This window comes from Corvus hawaiiensis, chromosome Z (genome assembly GCF_020740725.1).
Source record: "Corvus hawaiiensis isolate bCorHaw1 chromosome Z, bCorHaw1.pri.cur, whole genome shotgun sequence".
Lineage (NCBI taxonomy): Eukaryota > Metazoa > Chordata > Aves > Passeriformes > Corvidae > Corvus > Corvus hawaiiensis.
Genome location: NC_063255.1, coordinates 43,233,357 through 43,255,148, shown reverse-complemented (window position 1 = coordinate 43,255,148; position 21,792 = coordinate 43,233,357). Strand labels below are relative to the sequence as shown.

The 21,792-nt window shown below is 40.6% G+C and overlaps 1 protein-coding gene across 3 annotated transcripts in view; it reads right to left on the bottom strand.

The window, feature by feature from the left end:
* MEGF10 (multiple EGF like domains 10) overlaps positions 1–21,792 on the bottom strand; it is an 85,788-nt gene that overhangs the window by 15,610 nt on the left and 48,386 nt on the right. For all 3 annotated transcript variants that reach the window (XM_048292018.1, XM_048292019.1, XM_048292020.1), the window contains 7 exons: positions 19,759–19,933; positions 18,857–18,977; positions 15,959–16,122; positions 13,014–13,116; positions 3,704–3,850; positions 1,513–1,647; positions 1,030–1,158 (listed from right to left, as the gene is read on the bottom strand). In XM_048292018.1, coding sequence (XP_048147975.1) covers positions 1,030–1,158; positions 1,513–1,647; positions 3,704–3,850; positions 13,014–13,116; positions 15,959–16,122; positions 18,857–18,977; positions 19,759–19,933 — 974 coding nt within the window. The remainder of the gene's footprint in view (positions 1–1,029; positions 1,159–1,512; positions 1,648–3,703; positions 3,851–13,013; positions 13,117–15,958; positions 16,123–18,856; positions 18,978–19,758; positions 19,934–21,792) is intronic.

Here is a 21,792-nt window from a genome sequence, read left to right as displayed (position 1 = left end):
AAATACCCCTATTCTGCTAATCTCCCAACTACCTACTTATTTTACTATAAGAACAGGGACCTTTGTAGCCGCTGGCTTCCACAGGAATGGGCCCACGATTTATTTTGGTATCATACTGGGCTGTGCATGCTAATCACTTCACAGAATTTAGCCAGGAAAGTTGTTTTTAGGGGTTTTTTCCCAAACTGACCAGATGTTACCCTGCACTTGTACAGAGCCTGGTAACCAGGGCCAGTCAAACCGTAAACGATACAAACCAATGAGCCATGTTATTAAAAAATGCACCTCTCTGGAAAACCCTGCACAATGTTTGATGTATCAGGGTATGGTGCAGCTTCTTTCCTTCACAAAAATGGGTTGACTGAAATTCTGGCACGTGTGTGTTTCAGACTGTGTGGATTTTAGCACCTTATGGGATTGGATATGCTTCTTATGAGAGTTTTCCTTAAAACAATTCTTTCCCATAATTAGTGAATTGCATAGACCCATCCAGGCATATAGAGAGTGACTATTTAATAAAATAACTTTACAAAAAGCAAGAAAATTAGGGCCGTCGCTTCTTCTTTTTAAGTCAGTAATGAAGAGTCCACTGAGTTTAGAGCACCAAGACAATACTCACTGAGGCAGAATGACATAAAAAATGTCTATAAATGTGAAAACATTTATAAAAGGAAGAAAGAGAATCCATTACAGAGTTACAAGCACTTAAAAAAAAGGTATAGTGACAAATTTCTTAACAAAATGTTCAAATGCTTAGTGAGAACAAGGATGGTTGTGCAGCCAGAGCACCAAGCTGTGTCCAAGCTGTGTCCAAGAAAATCTCACCTTTGTTCTTGGCCTGGACAGAGAAGTTTAGGATCTCCCCATTATTTACCATGAAGTCCTAATTTCTGACTTAAGAGACTGTTTCTTTACCAAAGAAACCATAAAATTTAATATACCATAAATTACCATAAAAATGGTAATTTAAATAACAGGACCCTGATTATTTGTTCTAAAATTAAAGGGAAATAAAAAGCTGGTACTTACGCTGAGAGCAGTCACTACCAATCCATCCAGGGTAGCACTGGCAGGATCTATCAATAGGATTGCAAGTCCCATTATTGGTGCAGGTGCATATTCCAGCGCAGTTCTTCCCAAATCTGCCACTGGGACACACTGAGAAGGCATTGGCAAAATTAGAACTCCTTAGTGATCAGAACAAGACCTTACTTTCTTCATTTCAGGAGAAAACAACCAATATTTGGATCAAGAGGTATTGCTTAGCATAAGGTTAAAGTGAGGTGTTATAAATTATGGTGAGCACAATATCCACAGTCACTACACAAATAATGCAATTCAGAGTACAGAGGGCTTCATCCTGAAGGATGAAGCAGCTTAAGATTCCTGATTTATAAACTGAACATTCCATAACAGAAAGTATCTTTGGTTTTACAGCTCCCAAGTGACAGAATGAAAATCATTCCAGCCCTTGGTGTGTACATCCCACGGAGCATTTATGGCCAGCTGTACCTTCATTGCAGAGGGCTCCTGTGAATCCAGGCAGGCAGTCACACAGGCCAGTGATGTGGTGGCAGGGGCCACTGCTGTGCACGCACTGCGGGCAGGTCTGGCTGCAGCGGTGTCCGTAAAACCCCGGTGAGCAGACTGGAACCAGAGGGGACAAAGTGTCACTGCTGCCTGCCAGCAGCCACCCTGCAGGACACTTGCTCCTGGCTTGGAACTGGCTCTGCTTTCCAACCCCAGTGGTGGTCGTTGTTTGTGCAGCTCAGTGATTTAGACTCCCAAAACAAGATCTGCTCCTTCTCCTCAAGGATTTGGTGTGTTCTGGTTCATCATGACTTTGTTGACATTCCACTACATGTCAAGCCACCCTGAACTTGGATAATGTTTGGAATGCATACATACTTTTTTTGGCTAAACAAGGACGTCTTTTGAAGCACATGTGAAGTACCAGAGAGGATAGTTTTATCTCTAGATGAGTATGGTCATCATAGACCTTGATTCCTGATATGTTTCCTAACTTGGAATTCAAATAGCCATAACTTCACTGGATAAAAAGCACAGCTGTTTTCCAATCAACCTTTCTTTTACATGGTCCAGAGTCACCCTAACTTTCAGAGAGCCTGAGACCAGAAATACAGAGTTGTCCCGTTAATTATGTTGCTAAAAGCATGAGTTCCTCAAAATGAAAAAGAAAAAAAAGGGGGGAATAAAAGGCTGCTTCTCCTTTGTTGATCTAATCCCTTTTGGCATTTATTTCCTGATAAATTAGAATATTATGTAATAGATCAAGAGAAATACCTGAACAGCTGCAATCAGCACTACCAAACCACCTTGGAATCTTTTCAATATTTTACTTTAATTCAAGAATCAGTCTTTTAATTACACACTTGATACCAAGTTATATGGCCAGGATCTCTCCAGAGAGATTAACCTCCCCAAGTGAAACAGTGCCAAAAGATCTTCCTGTTTACTGAAAAGGCACTTTCTGACCAGGATCCAAATTATTCGTATGACCTTTGTCTTCCCAGCCTGCAGACCGTGCCTCCAAGGGGCACTGGACTGGAGCCTCCTGTCCAGGTTACAGGCACAGGTCCAAAGCACAAGGGAACGTTTTTACATGCCAGTGTTACACTTTGGATTCACTGATTGACTGCAGGGCTCTTGGAGATTAGATAGTGAGAACAATTACTGCTCACAGTCAGAAATGCTCAAGGAACACTAATGCAACACTAATGTGGGATTTAGCAGTGCCATGTCACAACTTTCAGCTTGAAATTTCGCCATTCCTGGACTGATACAACTTCATCTTCCTCTGGTTCTCCTTCTCCCTCTCAGTGACCATTTCAGGTCATCTCCCGTATTTTAAGCCTCTTTTGGAAGACCCAGGAGCATCTTTGCTTGTCCTTAACCCACCTGCTCCTGGAACCTGTTTCTGGGAGACCTGCTCTGGAAGCTGGGCTCCCCTTCAGTTCCAGAAAACTCACATTTCTCTTCCCTGAACACCTTTCCCTCACAGCTTCACTGATTCAAACTGAAGACAGCTGGACTACTGGAAAACTGTGACAAAGCTTGGGAGGGCAGACTTACTGTTTCCCTCCCTGGTTCTGGCATGATTTTCCTTAGTTCATCTGTATCTCTCTTCCTGCAATCTGAATTTTACACGGGCAAGTTTTCCAAAAGGAACCAAGGGTACATTTGATATCCTCTACTTACTAGGAGGCCTGATGCTACCGACTGTTCTTACAAAGTAAGTGTTATAAACTCAAATATTAACTAAGCTGATGATTCCTACCAGACTCAATGGGAAGGCTTTTGGTTTCTGAAACTCATGTGTGTTTTATTTACCTGTATTACAAACCTGACATCATCAGTCATGTTTGGAAATGCTTTAGAATGGAATCCCCTACGATATTTCTTGGGAAGTCATGTCCGTAACAATGCCACAGCACAGACAATAAATAAAAGGAAAGCTGTACCATAACAAGAAGAGCACTAGTAGATAAAAACACTTGTTCATTACAGATAACACTTTTTTTTTTTTCTATATATTCATGTATTTTGACAAAATGTCCAGTCAAGGAGGGTTTCCTAGTCTTTCACACTACAGTAAGCAAGGCATTATGATGTTGTATATGATCTGTATGCCAAGCAACAGAGGGAGAAACAGAGGTTTTTAAAGCATTTATGTTGTCCTTACTTCTCTGGCAAGTGGTGCCTCTGTATCCTGGTGCACACTCACAGATCCCATCATCTGGAGAGCAGGATGCTCCATTTTTGCAATAACAAGGCAAGGAGCAATTTGGACCCCACTGTCCCTCAGCACAGACACTGTCACAGTGAATACCTGCAACCACAAACAAAACATCTCTGAAGAGCTCTTATGCACAGTTAGGTTAAAACTTTTGCTTCTCACAGCACTGATCTTTAAAACACAGCTCACACAACCTGTTTATCAAAACATCACTAACATCAGGAAAGTACAAGATGAACTTGCATCTCTGTTCCTGCCTTCCCCCAGAAGAGTGAATTTCCCTCATATTCCTCATATTGATGAGATGTACATAAATGGCTTTTGCTTCTTCCACAGTGGCTGCTTCAAAACAGCAAAAGATTTTTGGTTTCAGATTTTACGTTTGGGAAATGCACAACAAAAGGTATTGCAGGAACTTTTCCTTCTGAGAATTCTTTGTGTCTGACATAATTTTTGTGTAATAATGGGGTGCGGGACACTGGATGATTTCTAATTAGTGGTGAGCTGATTACTGCTCAGCCTCGTACCGGACAGAAAAATGTAGTGCACACAAAGGGTTCCCAAACACACCATGTGAGCATTCCAAAATGCTTAGCTGCCACAGTGTTAAGGATGCTGGTCAGCCAGTGCTTTGTTTAACCTGCTTTGGTATAAAATTGATTGTAAAATGGCCACAACCTGAATCTCTACACATAGATCACAATACAAACCACCCATTGCAATCATCCAATCATAGTTTGTTTGATGGGTTCTTTTGTTTGTTTGACTGTAATTTTTTTTCTCAATGCAGCAACATTAAATATAATTTTCCTGCTTTTTAAGAAGCACTGTGCATGTTAAATGCCAGCAGGCACCACCGTGGAACTCAGACCGTATTGTGTCTGCAGCACTTTGCATTAACAATGAAGTTTTATTGTAATGCCTCTACTGAATGAACCCTCCACTAAGGGAAAAGTGGCCTGGATCCAACCACAAGCATGTCTTGCTTTGTAAGTATTTCCAGCAAAATATGCCACAGGTTCACTGGCTGCCAGAGTCCTAAAAAAAGCAAAACAGTTTTACATGTGACAAGGAAAAAACAAAAATCTTTTAACTTTGAACAGCAAAACCTACTGCTTGTAAAAATCCTGAAGAATAATTACATGGTGTGCTGATAGGTCAGACTCAGAGGTGACTCCTCAACACCCCCAGCATGTGCCCCTTGCAGAGCTGCCCATATCTAAAGACCAACTCTCTAATTAGAGGAAAGGTGGAACTCCACGCTGTTGAACTGTTTTTCTCTGCAGGACAATCAACATTCTGAAGAATCAAATATGTGTTTGAACAGATTGCCCCAACCTGTGCCAGCAAGACAGAAAAACACTTGACTTTAAAAATACTGACAGATGGTACACAGGCCACCTAAAAGCCCTGATTGCACAATAATCATTAGCACTGACCTAAAGCAATCCTACTATCAAAATGAAAGGCTGCTTACATCACTCCTTTTTCACTTTTTGCCTGCCTAGACAACGTCATTCTCCTGTCTCCATCTACATTGGAGAGGGAGTGCTGACTTGTTTCTCAGTAGCCCAGTTCAACCTTTTCATTAACTCATTTATGGATCCATGGATTAAAGAGAGAGGTTTGATTTTGAGAGTTGCTGGTGCACATGAGCAGTATGACATCACTGCATTTAATTTTTATTTTTTTCCCATAAACAAGACCACTTCTTCCAGCTGCTGCTCTGCCTGGTGTTCCCAAACTTGAGAATTTGGGTCTCTGTGAAAGCACAGGCAGAGCATCTCAGAGCTGTGTCCACGTGAGGGTGATCTGCCGTATCTCACATAGCTGCACTCGGTGCACCCTGCTGGAGAAAAGACATTTTTCACAGCCTCAATGGGTGTCAGCGGTGCTCAGTGTATAATGGTCACTATTAACAAGCCAGTGGTTGCCAAGAGCTAGCAAAGTGCATTATCTGAGATTATGTAGACCAGTGACATACAATAACACCAGGCTCAATTATACTGCCTTGATCTGTGCACAGAGGATGCTTTATGACAGCAGAGTGTCCCAGGGTGCTGCGGGCACACTGGGATGGGGAAGACAATGGGTCCCATGCTGCACAGAGCCACGGGGCTTAAAACAGCCAACAACTACCACTAAAAATGAAAAGAAGGGGAAAAAAGGCTCCTTCAGTACACATCAGGGAAAATCATCCCTTAAGGAAACTGGGAAAACCTGCCTTTTATCTCCCACTTTCAACCCTTATGAGGAAGTGAAGAGTGGCATCACTCTACTTAGTAAATAAACAGTGTACACTAAATACCACAGAGTAATAATGATGACAACATAACATACTGCAAGAGTGCTGAATACGATTCTGTTTCACTATAATTTTACTATATTCACTCTTGATCATAAGGAGAATGAGTTTCACTCCTTTGAGTGTCAAGAACAAATGTAGCAAGGCAGAAATCATTTAGTGATTTACTGCATCTCTATTAAAACAGTTTTCAGAGTCACTCACTATTTATTTATGTTATTTAGGTAAGTTCACAGGGCACTTAAAAATACCAAGTTGAGTTTCATATCTTACAGCTGTAAAAACCAAACATGTATTTTTGAGGAAGAACAGGTTAGAAATAATAAAGGGATTTAAAAAAAAAATTAAAATTATTTTCCAGAGTGATGCTTTTTATGAAATTTCAGCAAAGAAAGCTATGCTTTGATAGAAAAGCCAGAAATTGTTCAGCAAAAAAGTATTTTTACAGAACTTGCAAAGAAAGATTAGACTCAGCTTTTACAACGTTACCAACTGCTTTATGATTGCCACAGCTTCACGCAAGTATTAATCTCTTACACAATAAAATTGTTTTTATTACGTTTTCATGTTGGTTCTTATACTGATAAGGATATCTGCAAGAAAATGTTTTTGCCAGAGCTATGGACAAAGAGCTCTTTGATGGCCTTCACAAGTTGCTAGGCAATAGCTGAATGGTCATGATAAACTTCAGCTAAGCTGCTCTGAAGAAATGCTCGTGCATTTAATGCCCAGTGCTTTATGCTGGGGGCCTCACATCCAAATCAGCATTCCCCCAGCATTCGTAATTGCATGAATGAAGTAAGGAATTCTTTAGGGACACCACTGCTTCTGCCCATGCTAACAGAGTATTTACACACTCCCCATGCTATATTTTTAAGTTGAGGCTCAGTGATGCATCCAAGTCACATCAACAAAGAGCTAATTTGTTTTAGCACTTGAAGAGGAAAAAAAAATTGCCAATTATTTCTTACTCTCTTCCCCAGCAAATTTGCTATTGGAATAAGTGTTGTTTTCCAGATTATTGTGTTTCCATTAGTCTGATAAAAGGTTATCCAAACTTTAAGAAGAATTTTTTTTTTCTGTAAAGAAGGTGTATTTGCTGTGCAATTTACGCTAACACATATGGAACTTTACAGTGTAGCCCCTCAGCATTAAAACCTGTTTATATACTGGTGTACTTCCCAGGTGTCAGTGCAAAATTGGACATATATTAGCCCAAACTAAAGAAGGAACAAGACCTTCAAAGGCTGGGGAAATCTTGAGTGTCATTAAAGCTAATGATGCTTTCCCATTATGGTCCAAGAGCTCGCCCTTCATATTTGAGAGAAACTAACACTTCTATTCAAGGCAGCTGTAACTTCTGATGATGAGAATTACTTTCCTAATTTCTCTGTCAAATAATGGATGGGCAGCCCGAAGAAAGGGAAGTGGTGAAAAATGTCACAGGTCCTATTTAGAAGCAACTTGTCTTTGAGGGAGGGAGGTACCTTGCTCCACAGCTGAGGGGACCCAGAGGAATTAATTAAAGTGTCCCAAATTGAGGAGCTAATCAGAGATTTTTCTCTAGAAGTTCAGATTTCAGCTGCTTCACTGCAGCGGCAGGAGAGTCTGTGGCTGCATGTTTTGGTAGGAAGCCAGATACAAAAGACTGTCAACAAGAACTTCTGAGTTTGAAGGCAAACATCCTTATCTGCAAATTTTAGTGGAAGAATCCCTTGTGAGACATTTCTGGTATCTTTCTGAAGGCCATACTCTCACTACATACTGTTATCCACTCCAGAGGTGCTCTTCTTTTCATCTCTCAGTCTCTAGATAGCCACCAGGAAATAACACTTCTCTCTTTTTTAACTTCTCCATAGGTAGAAAACAGATATACCTAATCACTGATTTAAAGCTATTTTTTAATAAAAGAGTGGTATTTCTTCCATGTGAAGATCAACAGAGATACAGACACAGCAAAATCTAGATGTGGGCTGGGGCCAAACCTCTTATTGGAGAATTCCTCTCCCTAAGTTTGAAAAGTAAATTTGTCATTTATCGTAAGAGAGTTCTCAGATTATCACTTCCATTTTGCAGCAGTGAGTACTTGTCCCAATGGGGCCTCATCCTTCAGGAGCCCAGGGGAAACTAGTCATGGGGAAGGGAAAACCACATTCTTTCAAGAGAATCTTGGCTTGGGTGCACTGGCAGCAGCTGATTTTTTGCTCTAAACGTGAGGAAGACCCACAACAGAACTCTTCTAATTCTGGGGTTTTTTTCTTTTGTAGGAGGGTAAAAAATGCATACTCATGGAAAGCTGAGGGTCAAGGCAGAGCTGCAGCCTCCCAGCGCACCTGGCTGTTCGCATCAGCGGGGTGGGTGTCAGATGGCAGACCTCCCCCTTCTAATCCAGCAACAAATGTGCCTCTCAGAAACACTGTCAGAGGCACATGGAAGGACACAGAAACAACACATCTGGTGATGGGTGAGCTGAGTAATGCCAGCAGGTGTCCAGCACAGAAAAAGCCACCGACACCCGTCCTGCTGCAGCCTGTGGGTGAATGCTACGCCCGCTGGTGAAGTGCAGGCTGGTATTACTGCATCTGTCTTTTCCACAAACCAATGCCTTTGTTTTGGTACAGATAGCAGACTGGTGGTATTCCATAATCCCTGGCATCACATAGCCTTTAAATCGATTTTGAAAGTAACAAATGTCACGCCACCCTGACATGACATCTCCTTGCAAATGCAAAGGTAGGGCAGAGCTGCACCAGTGAAAGCAGAGCAGAGAGGTGTGATTAGGAACACCCACATCACTGCAATTACACTAATAAACAAACTGTCTGGAGGAAAAAAAATGGTGCCATTTTAATTAATTAATCATATTACTTTAATTAATTGATTAATGCTTTAATGCGAAACCTCGGTTTGCAAGAATAGGAATTCTCTAATCTTGCAGGCAATTTGGAAAGAATTTATTTTGACAGCTGCTTGCAGAACAGAGAAGATTAAGGGATGAAACTGTCGTGGTGCTTGCTGTTTGCTTGTTGAGAAAAGTGTTAGATGTACCTTTTTAATGGAAGCTGACCTGAAGTTTTGGTATTATTTAATAGGAGAATTATCATTACCCATTGGGACAGTATATTTTCTGTGTGTTTCTTCTGCTTTCTATTTTAATAGTTCTCACTCTTTTCCACTTTCTAGCTATTGAGAAATGAATTTTCCCTCCAAATGAAAAAGAAGTTATTTATAAGATACAGTGAAAATGTCAAGGGATGAGAGCTTGGGGCAGACATCATCCTCTGTGTGGGCGGATGTTTCTCATTTGTGCCATCCTGTCATGTGGCTCCTGGAGTGACGGAATGGTCAGACTGCCAGGAAAAAAACATCACCCTTAACTCTTGCTTCCCTAAGCAGAATTAAGCTGCTGCAGAGGGAAAACATGATGTAAGCTACAAAAGAGGGTGGGGTTTCTAACAGGGGTCCTATAAATTAAGTCCCTTTTGTTTACAATAAAACAGAACCCAAATGAAAACCAGCAACCCTAAATAAAAACAGAGCTCTAATGAAAGCCAAGTTTAATTATTTCTCAAGGTTTTTAACACAACAGTCAAAAACTGAGCTTTTGTTCCTAAGCAGAACCTAAGAAGGAAAAGAGAATACACTGGGCGCGCTCTGTAACAAACTAAACACTACTTAAAAAGACTAAACCTTCCAGCATCTGACTGTTGAACCAATGGGGAGCTGCAGCTCTGTCTGCAGGCTGAGGCCAAGCCCTCATGCCCACGTCAGCAGCTCAGAGCTCCCTCACACCCTGAGGTCACTGACCCACCCTCCTTTGCAGCGTTTCCTGCTCCCCAGCCTTATGGGACAACCCTGTCACTCCTTCATTTGCTTCTGAAAAGTTACATAAACTACTCCCTCTGACGAAATTCCCTGGGGGAAGTGTAGATAACTGTTCTGTTTGCAGGGCTGAGGAAAATGCTGCATTTAAAATATGGTTTTGGAAACTCTGCGTAATTTTGATGGCATCAAAACATTTTGGGAAGTTCACCTTGGCATCATCTTAAGAAGAAAAAATACTCCCAAGTTCACATTTTTAAGCTTCCTCAAATGTATTTATTTTTTAACACTACCTTCCCAGTGGTTTTAAACAACTAAATCCTTCATTTGGGTTAGATAAGCATTAGACTAATCCAAAATCTGTTTTTCCTTCTCTTTTTTTAACTAGGTAGGTAACACTACCCACCCAAAACTAGTATGTCTGATGGTTACTTTCACAAATCCAACCAAAAAAACCCCAGTCTAAGCCACTCTTACGTAATTTCTTTCACTTTAGAAGCTCCTGTGTTCACCACACATCCTCCATCTGCTTCTCCACACAAATCTATGCACAACCTCCCTCCTTAATCCTACAATCTACTGCTATTCCTGCAATGCAGCATTACAGCACAGCTATTTGAGAGCCCTTTCCTGAAGTATTCCCTCCTTTTTTTAATCATTCCAAATATAAGCATCTGCACAAAGCCCAAATTCCTCGTGGGTATTGCTCTGACATGCGAAGTGTGGGAGGAGGATTTTTCCAGACACTGAGTATGAAGTGAGCTATGCTGTGGATGTTGTAAAGTGTGTCTAGACATCACCAACATGTCAAAACTAGTCTGTCACACACATGCTGTTCTGATGACATCATCCAGGGATGGGGGCTCCATTTTATCAATATTTAGGCCCTAAGTCTCTTTCTTGTGAAGTCTTTTTGCTTTCTAAGTATGAAGGCAAAGTAAGATTTCACTAGACAGAATTATTATGTCTTTATTATGTTATATTAATATATTATATATTATATATATTATATATATAATATATATTATGTATATTATATATATTATATATTGTATTATGTGTATTATTACTATATTATCCTTTCCTATACCTGAATCCAAGCACAGTCAAGGTTTGTGTTGCACTTGAAGCCTCTGTCAGTCACATCCTGGGTTAATTACATTATGCTGGCCAGGTAAGTTTTATATATAAAAAGCTGCTAGATTCTTAATCTGGCCTCTCAATACTGTGTGTTTTAACCTGGATCCATTGATTAACACACCTTTGATCCTGACTATCTGTCTGAATTTTAGAAGACTCACAGGATGTACTTCAAGCTATGCATTTGGGACTTGTGAACAGCTCTACCTACCTGCACTGTGGCTGCCCAGGATCAGCAACTGTTCACATGTTTTTATGGTGGGTATTCTTTGATTAATACATTTAGCAATTTATGAGATAACATTTTGGGCAGATTCAAATGTAAGTTTGTGGAAATGTGTCCAAACACACACACAATTACTTGAAACTACCTGAAAGTAAGGACATTAATATCATAACAAAATTAACACAAAGTAGTGTCAGGAAAGACAGCAAATAGATGGCATAAGGCTAATGATATTTTTTCATAATTCACCCAAATAACTACTACTATTTTTTGCACTCCTGAGGCACTTGAGTGGCTGATGGCAAGTCACACTGCAGCTTGTGGGAAGAGAATTGAACCAAAAAAATCCTGTCTTGGTTAGGTGAGTGCTGGCTCTGGAAGCCTCTCTCACTCACACTGAGAGGGAATGGTGAGACAGGCCATCTCAAAGAGCTAATATACAGAAAAAGTGAGTAAATAATAGGTAGGTTTGGTCTCCCCAAGCAAAGCAGGAGCTCTTCCTGCCTGTGTATCTGTATCCCCCAGAGATTTCCACTTCCTACCCCCAATAATCACAAAAGTCATGTTCATCTGAACAGAAAGTAGAAAAAACAGCAGGTAAGCTGTAATCAGCTACAACTAATCAAACTGAATTGTAGACACAGAGTATTATGTACTTCAAACAAGATGCTTGCAATCCATCCACAGAGCCAGGAAGAAAGAGCATACAAAAATAAAGGCTTGGGAAAAAAACAATACTAAGACTGTATCTATCTGTGAGGAAATCATAAGCTCACCTCCACCTACTTTGTCTAAAAGCACCGTAGAAAAAAGAAAACAATTCTATCATGAACCTACAGGTCAATTAGGAAAAACATTCATTTAGAGAAGAGTGGAATATATCTGAAATCACAAATAAAACCCAAATCACTGCTTTTCAGAGCACAAACATGCTTTGCTCATTTAAGGTTTGTTTTTCATGCTGACTCCTCGTTATTAAATCGAACGAGCCCACACAGACAGGTGATGTGAGACCCTTGCAACACTGCAGCATCACAGTGAGGCAGCAAGTCTGGAACACTCCAAGAAGGACAAACTTACAGTGTCGATTAAACTTTACTGAAGATCAAAGAGCTCTTCCAACTTTAAAGCTTAGAAGTCCTTGCACGAACTAAAACTCCCTCCTAGAGATACAGGGAATATTTCATGATGGCTGCCCTTCTGTATGGCTTCATCATGTTCTCAAAAAATCTTGCTCTCCACCAACAAGAAGGTGCAACAACAGTGCCAAACACAAATTTTGGTGAATGATTAGACAGATATAGTTCTTCAAATCACAATGTAAAAAGAAAAAAAAAGAATTGAGGAAGTTTTCATACAGGACAAAATATGTGCAGAGAAACTTTAAAAAGGCTGAGACTCTGAAACGGCAGCACAGTTTCTGCAAGGTTCATCCTCTTTGTGGCTGCCTGAACAAAGCCTCCTGAGTTCCTGGATGTCATGCTTTACTCCAAAGCTGCCAGAACAACCTTGGATATTTACAGTTGATCACCACTTTTGTAAGGAATTATGTTGTGGAGGTGCCCAAGCTTTAAAGTTTCCCAGTCTTCTGCAGATCCCACACTGGACCAAGCTTCCCCACCCGTGAGTCACAGGAGGGACACGGCTGCCACAGAACCAGCCCATTTTCCCTTCCTAGCCTCACAAACTCTTCCTTTACCCACAAAACCAAGTGCCACTAGGTGGGAAATTCTGTTTGTGCTTCCCAAGGATGTCTCCTGTACCTGACCATCCCGGGAGGCAGCGGCAGTAGCCCGTGGTGGGGTGGCACCCATCAGCGTGGCTGCAGTCACAGCGCTCGGCACAGTCCATGCCGTAGGTACCATCCTGTGGCAACAAAAAACAAGAGATGATGACAGCTGGGAGTTAGAGGAGAGCAAGTTATGGTCAGCCCTGCCTCAAAATGCAACCACAGATCTCTCCTGAATCTTTAGGCTGATCTTAATGTAAAATACTTTGGGCGTTTGGAACATGTCAGCATCCCACGCTTTCGTTCTTTCATTAAAGAGGGGAAGATAAAGAATGAATTATAGTCTCTTGAAAAATCCCAGACTAAAGCAATTAACTCTCCTTTCTGCATCAAACCCTGAGATCTCTGCTTATGGGTCAAAAAGGGTACCACACAGAGGCATAATTTTTAAGGAAACGAGTGAAAACCATTAAATTACAAGATATCTTCAGTGTGAGGTTCACTGCATAAATAATGCAAACTATCACTTTCTTTTGATTAGAAACATTTCTCTTTTGATTAAAAACATTTCTCTCTGCACTACAGTGTATGCTCTATGCTCCATCAGAAGGAGATAATCTTTGTCTGTGGAGCAGTGTACAGAACAAAACTTTTATTTTTACCTATGCAATATTTTTTGAACCAACAAGAGAGATTGAAGTTACAAGCTGAAACACTTCTGTTGGTGTATTCAGCTGTGCAAAGCATGGATGCTTTTCCTGCTTCTTCCATAGAAGCTGGCACACAGATTTGTGGATAATTTCACAAAAAAATCAACCTAAGAAACTGAGAAGAGCAGATTCTTTATAACTGCAGTCTCCAAACAAGGCAAAGTACAACCGTCAACTTGAATAAAAAGTATCAAAACCAAATTAAAAAAAAAAAAAAGGCATGGAAAAAAAGACAGTATAATTTACAGTAATACTTCAGGGTTACCCACAGCAAATGAAAAACAGGAAAAAAACATGTCAGGTTTAAACCCCAATCATTTACATTCAAGGCTAAAAATTGGTGTCAGTCGCATTAAAAATCTGAATAAAACCTATATGAAAATCAATCTGCTGTTCTTTGATGTTCATGCATATATTCCAACCAAGTGCCACAGGATTTAGCTATTCAATTGCCAGTCTTTCAAGTCTAAAGTAGAACAAAATCTTACATTACTTCAGTGTAAGGGGCCTTTTGCTCATATCAACAATGCACTTTTACATACAGAAAAAGAAAAGATTAAGCATTTCCTTTGCATATAATCAGATTTGGAATGAAAGGAAATCCTCAAATATGCTGCTGAAAGGCAGTATTTTTAGGCTGCTCTGTACTTGGACTGAAGTCCAAACTGTACTTCAAATCTTGAACAACAATCTGAGCAGTGATAATAATGTTCTGAAGTTACTGAAACAAATTGAAATACGTTGATTTAAATAAAGTCTATGCTCAGACAAGAAAACATTTCAGACAACTGGACGTATTTGAATTAGCTTTCTGTTTGTTCCCCTGCTCTGGAAATTGAAGCAGAATTTGCATTTGAAATAGGTAAATGCTTGTGGACATTGATGCACATGGAGAGAGGGAGAGGAAGACAATGAGCATGGGCATGATGAATTATCTGATACAGAAATTATGTTACTGTATAATAATTCAGCATTATTTTACTAAGTTTGGGATAGTGATGCAACTGCTCTGAAACAATACATGTCTTTTTTAAATGTCAGTTTTGGAAGAGCTAATGGAGCTTGGGAGGTCTCATCATCCTTCAGATTTGGGCACTAAGGGATAAACAAAGCTGCTTGTGGAAACAGAAAAGTCAGTCTTTTGATGGAGATGTGTTGTTGGAAATACTGCACAGGTGGAACTGCCATCAGCTTTCCAGAATATATTCAACCTTCTTTGCCACTTTACTCTCTACCGAAGTGTTTTGTCTTAAAACCAAAAATAAAGCCCCAAAAATCACTCCTGAGTGTTCTGAGTGCAGTTCAGCAGAACAAATTTTCATTCAAAACGGTGATTTACAGTTTTCTGCTATAGTTCAGCTACTCCCATCACGTTATTGCTCAGCAGAGCTTGTCCAAACTGAAAGAGGCTTAAAATGTGATATGAGAGGGGAATTTACAGGGTGTGTGCCCACTTCAGGTAATTCCTTTGCAGTTGTATCAAACCAACAACCTGCTCTGCAAATATATTGCAGAAGTTAACAAATGACAGGGGAAGGGAAAAGAAGACCAGAGAGCAGTTTATTTTACTGATTAATTTTGTTAAAAATTTCCCAAAAAATTGAAGCCCATCACTGAAAACAACGGACCCTGGAAAAAATCAATTTTTTATAAAATATTTATCTTTTTTTTTCGTGTATGAAATAGAATTGAAACTGAACAGTTACACGATGAAACAAATGCACTTGGAATTTTACAATTTAAGAACTTTTGAAATTACGTATTTGAATTTATGTGTTTTATTTCCCTGAAGCTACAGATTACAAGGTGGAACAGAACTGATAAAGAGCTTGCCGTTGTCTTCACAATGATTTCTGATTTTCCAAAGTCTGGGAGAGAGTAGAAGTCAAAGCCCCAGTAGAAAAGCAAAGACTTCACATGGAAATGGGTGGTTAAGAGTAGGTTCTCACTTTTGACTGAGAAGGAATGAAAATTCTTTATTCATACTGTAACACAGACATTAGAAAAAGGTAATTAAAATGGCATTATTTGATTTGGGGCGTATTTTTTGTATTTTTCTCTCACAACTTAAAAGTATCTGAACAGTAGCAGTTTGATAGCATTTGATGAAGAATTGTTAGAAGAATTGTTAGTGCCTGTCCCTGACCCTGCACCCCATCATGTGTGCTCCAAAGGGACACATTCCCATGAAGACAAAGAATGACAGACACCCCTCCCTGCCCAATATTCTCCTACAAAAATTCAAAATTCGGTGGAATTCTTGAACTACCTGGCAAGGGAGTTCACATTTCTCTCCCCTCCATCCCGGGGCACAGGTACAGGTCCCATCCAGAGCATTACAAGCCCCTCCATTGAGGCATTGGCAGGTCAGGTTACAGCCCAGTCCCCACGTGCCACTGGGGCAATTTATGGAGCAATCCACACCATGCCAACCTGCCAAAAAAAAAAGGGATTAAAGTCAGAAATTAATCAGATATTCCCCATTTCTCTCAGAGGATGCTTCCTTCTGCCTGCCTTGGGGCATGTCTCCAAGATGGGCAATACTGGGGTAACATTCACTACAGGATTTATCAACAGCTTCAGCTGAGGGCTTGTCCAGGTTGAAACAAAGGTGTTCAAGGGCACCTTGTAACATCTGTGCACAGCACACATCTGCAGATGGGTGCCAACATCCAAAAGAGACTGATGGAAGATCTGAAATGGAAATAGAGACACCTTGACTTTTCACTGAGAAGCACTTAACTACACTGAGAGTATTGAGGTGTAGACTGAAAATAATTAGGAGTATTATCCCTAGGCTCAAGCTGCTGCTTTCGTAATTGTTCCACCAGCATTTAATACAGACAGTCCTGTAATATGGTTTTAACAGCTATCTAAAAAGAACAAAAAAAACAACCATAGAAGTATTGAGTAAATTGGATTCTCCAAGGAAACACCGAAGAGCTTTTAGATGATTTCTGCACTTCTCTCCAAATACAAAAAGAAATGTAATGGAAAATGGCTCTAAAATGCAGCATTCACCACTGATGATGCCTGACAGCAATGGTTTGCAGACTGGATAGACTGGGATGTGAATAGATTTTTTTAAATGTGATCATCCATCGGATCCAAGAGGAACAGTGTGAGGCAGTCAGTCATATGTTACCACCACCAGTGACACAGGCCAACTTTCTAATTTTGTACCTTGTTTACAGTAAGTGGAAGGAAAAATAATTCTGCACTGAGCCTGATCAATAGGCTATGCAAAACACATGCACAGAAATCCGTCTGCCTCGTGCTTCATTGATAACTTCAAATTTAGGGGTCATTCCAGGAAAAAAATGTGGTACCACACTGGCCAGGAAATTGAGACACTTTCCCTCAACTGTCTTCCCAGGATTTATAATTTTCATTTGTTTACATGACAAGTACCTAGGTTTAATTTTATTTCTTGCTGTCCTTTTTCACTGTAGTATGACTAAAACTGCACAGTGCACAGGAAAATAGGATTCTGTATTGCTCAAGGAATATTTTTCTCCTCACAATCTGGCTAATTTGCAGTATCTACCTTAATTAGCTCCACTGTCTCTGGAAAGAGTAGAAGTTCCACATTTGCTGCACAACTCATTTAAATAGTTGTCAGTCCCTGAAAAATTTAGTGGCTCTTTGTCTAGGAAACTCTAACACTTCTCCTCAGTTCACATGCTTTGACAAAAAACATTTTTTAGACAGGAAGGGTTTACAAGGTAGACTGGTCATGGGATTTGCTTGGGAGCATTCTGCAGCCTCTCCCTCCCTTCTCAGCAATCCCAGCACCACAGCTGAGGGACACTGGGAACGAGGTTAGGCAAGGTTTTGTCAGAAAATTGTGTGGATCTGTTGAAATGAGTCCAGAGGAGGATCCACAAAGGGGATCAGAGGGCCTAAGATAGCTGGAGAGAGACTTTTTTACAAGGGGAAGCAGTGATGGGAGCAGGGGGAATAGTTTAAGACTAAAAGAGGAGATATTTAGATGGGATATTGGGAAGGAATTGTTCCCTGGCAGGGTAGGGAGGCCCTGGCGCAGGGTGCCAAGAGCAGCTGGGGCTGCCCCTGGATCCCTGGCAGTGCCCAAGGCCAGGCTGGACAGGGCTTGGAGCAGCCTGGGACAGTGGAAGGTGTCCCTGCCCATAGCAGAGGGTGGCACTGGATGGGATTTAAGGTCTCTTCCAACCCAAACTGTTACCAAATCCTCCAAAATCCTTGGCATAAATAAACTCCTTTAACACTGTCTTTTTAGTGTCAGCAAGTCAGGCATTACTTTATTCCTTTCCTGGCCAGGGTCTGTGTGTATTGCTGGCAAAATTCTGGCCTCCACACAGATGCAGACATACAACTTTTTCACATATTTATAATTTTTCAGCAAACAAAGAAATTATTATTCATTGGTTCTAAATCACGTAATTCTCTTTCATTAATTAGAATTCTATCCTCCATTGGTAATTGATTTCTCACTTCTCAGGCTAATTAGTCTGTATTTTTTAGTCTTTTTGTTATCTTTTCCCCAGGTAGTGGCTTTCCAACACACATATGTGGAATCTTTGTTATCTTGTTGTCTTCTTCATCTTCTGGTTTCTGCAAAATGTCTTTGTAGCCCATAAATTCTGCACTTCTTGTGTTCAGTTTGAACACATCTCTCTCTCTCTCTCTCTCCTCCCCCACACTTTGTTCATTGAAGCATGTCAAAGTGAGCTAAGGAAAACTTGAAGTTTCAGTAACTTTCCCCAAGCTGCATTCCCACAATAGCTGCTCATGACAAACTGCTGAATTCTGGCTAGAAGTATTTCAAGACCAACACACTGCTTATAGTTAACATACTGGTTATGAATAATGAAAAACAATTAATTAAAAGTTAGTGAAAACCAACAATTTAAAAAAAATCAGGAAAGTTATGTAATTTCCAACAAAACCATTCTGGGGTTCTATATGGTTTTGATTAGGAATGCTGACATCAGATAAAGGGTACACCCCACACACCTCCTGGCAGAGCAGAGTGCTTCACTGAGAACATGTTCTCCTTGTTTTTGCCTCCCAGAGCAGCAGAATCATAAAGTGGCTGCCTCTCATTAAGTTTCCTCTTCTCTACTTCAAAAAACCAGTTTCATTTTACAGTTACAGAGAAATAAAATGAATCTGAGGAGACACTTACCTGCTTTGCAGGCACAAGAACCATCCACAGGTGAGCAGGTGGCCCCGTTTTTGCAGCTGCACACGGAGGAACAGTTCACTCCGTATGTTCCAGGGAGACAAGGGGTACCACAAGAAGCACCCTGAATTATAAAAAAAACAGAGCATAAAAACCATCTGAGGAGGCTCAGACAATACAACTGACTCAAGTGATGCAAAAGCCAGAAAACATAGAGCCCATGCATGTCCCAGGCTAAGTTCTCTCAAATTTACGGGAGAGGGACACCTTCCTGCTTTTTTAAACATTCTGAAACCTTTTTAAGTAAGTATTATAATGCTGTGAGAGCTCAGGTCCTGGTTAGCTCAATGGACAGTAATAAAGCAGCTCTTTATGAAACTAAAACACAGTAAAAAAGCAGTGTAATGGAAAATAATGTGGGTATGTAAAATATTTTTGAGAACTAATTTGGCTGAGGTTTTCAGTTATTACTAGTACAAGAACAGTCATACTGTAAAATGTTGGATTAGCATCCAAAGCACATGTAACAGCAAATGTGTGTAAAAGTTGCAGAATAATCTGTCCTGAACTATAAAAAGAAGTGCTTCTGGCTGGAGTTTCTGTGGATGGAGCATGAGGAGTTGATGACTGAAACCCATCATTCCTCCCTTTACTTACATCTCAACAGCACACCCTCCTTCTTATCAACATCTTACAAAGCAACTGACTTCTCTTTGTAAAAATGCCTTCATTTCAGCACTGAGAACCCATCAGAAATGTTGCCTTTTCAGGGTCTTACAGCACAAGCAGTGACACCCAAACACCCTGGGCATGGTGGAGAAAGGACGAGGTGGCACCTTGAAGAATTTATTGCATGACTGGGCACAGTGGGGCTGTGAAACTGTGAAACTGTGAGACCTCTTTACCTTAAATCCAGGGGCACAGGTGCACTTCCCAGTGACGCTGTCGCAGTCAGCCCCGTTCTGGCAGCTGCAGATCTGCTGACACTGCTCCCCGTAGAACCCTGGGGAACACGTCTCGTTGCAGTAGAGCCCAGACCAGCCTGGCTTGCAGGAGCATTCCCCAGACATGGGGTGACAGCTGCCGGGGTGGGGGATGAAAGGTTAAGTCAGTAATTCAGGACTAAACATGGCACAAATATTATTTTCTTTCCATGAGACAACAAAATGCTGTTGCAGGTGGGTTGTGTGAAGGGCCTTACATGAGATGATTTTATTTCTCAAAAGGCAATTTGGTGTATTTATATAAAAATACATGCCAATTAAGACAGGAAATGTAACATTATACAACATACAGGCATTTTTGGAGGACATGGAAAGAAATGAAGAGATATCATTTTTCTGCATCTATTTGAAAAGAAACCTTGCTGAAACACAGTTTTTATCATAATATATATATCCATGGTTACAAATATTAAGAGGATGAAGTCATTACATTCCCCCAAAATTTGTTTTTACACTTCCACTCTAACAGGAACATTTTCGTAACACTGCAGAAGCTCAGCAGCATATTGTCTGAGAAACATGATCAAGAAAAATAGCATGGCATCCAACACAAGAAAACAACAGAGCACCCCAGCAGCAAAGCAAGGACGCTCTTCTCTTTAAATTAGTTTGAAAGAGGACAACTGGAATCTTTCAGGGAATGGTACAAAATCATTAGCACTGGGCAGAAGCCAGCTATACCATGAGAGCAGTGACCTTTCCGGGGAGCATCTCCCCTCTCTGCTGGCCATACCTGGTGGCAGAGCAGCTGCCTCTACCTGGAACAGCAGTTTCATTGAAGGGCCACGCAGGCAGCTGCTGCCTCATAACAAATGGACATCATCAGCTGTGCAAAGATATATAGTCTGGGAGAGGGGACACAATGGGGTGCTCTGTAGCACTCTGGCAGACAAAGCATTTGCTTAATTCTCACCAAAGGAAAGCCTTAATATCCAAATCCAATATATTCACAATGGGAAGACTGTTTGGAGATATTTGCCTGCCACTGACTGAAGTGAAGCTCCTTTAAGAGTGCTGGAAATAAAAAAGAAAAAAAAAAGCCTTCCTCCAGACAAATTAAATGACCCATGACAAGAGCCTGGTTTTGCAAGACTTGCTGACTCTGTGTGTGGGGATATATTGGAAACAGTATTCTTCTGACCATTCGAAAGTTTGAAAAAATACCTCCTGCACTTTTAGGTGCTGTAACATTAATAACAGCAATCTTTGAAAGAGTTGCAGCATAACATGGGAACACAACATTAGTTGCAACTGCTCTTGGACTTGAGGGCTGCTCTTGCCAAAGCAAGAGTTTAAAACTGCTGAACACAACCATTGCTGATCAGGGAAAGCAGGAATTGTGAAAGTTGGAATGTCACTATATACTCTGCTTTCTGCATATTTAATGCATGCACTATGCCACCATAAAAATTCGTGGGTCTTCAAGATACTAAAATACCTTTGACAGTATTGACAAAGTGAGAGGAAAAGCCTTTTCATGAAATGGTTCAAAACTCATGGTGTTCATACCAAACAGCCCTGGTTATTTGTTCAGTTATGAGCACACCTGCCATGAAACAAGATGAAATGGAACTATTCTCATATAAAACACATGCTAAATTATGAAGACACAAGATGCAGCAAGATAATCTGGTTTGTCCCTTATCCTAAACTCCTGTGGGACCCCAACTTCCCATGAGAGGAAGAATACAGGGAAAATGAAAAAAAAAAAAAATCCACAACCAAATAGCTGTTAGGATAAGAATCAGAATATATTCATAACAGATATTCAGTAGCACTGGCACTTTAAGACATAAATCCTGGAACCCTATAAACTGCTGATTGGAAGTGTGGTTTGTTGTTGGGAGTATTTTTTTCCCTTCCAGGAGAGGGGGAGCCCACACGCATGAGGAAGCACTGGATGTGAGGCAGAGGCATTGATATTCTGTGCCCCCC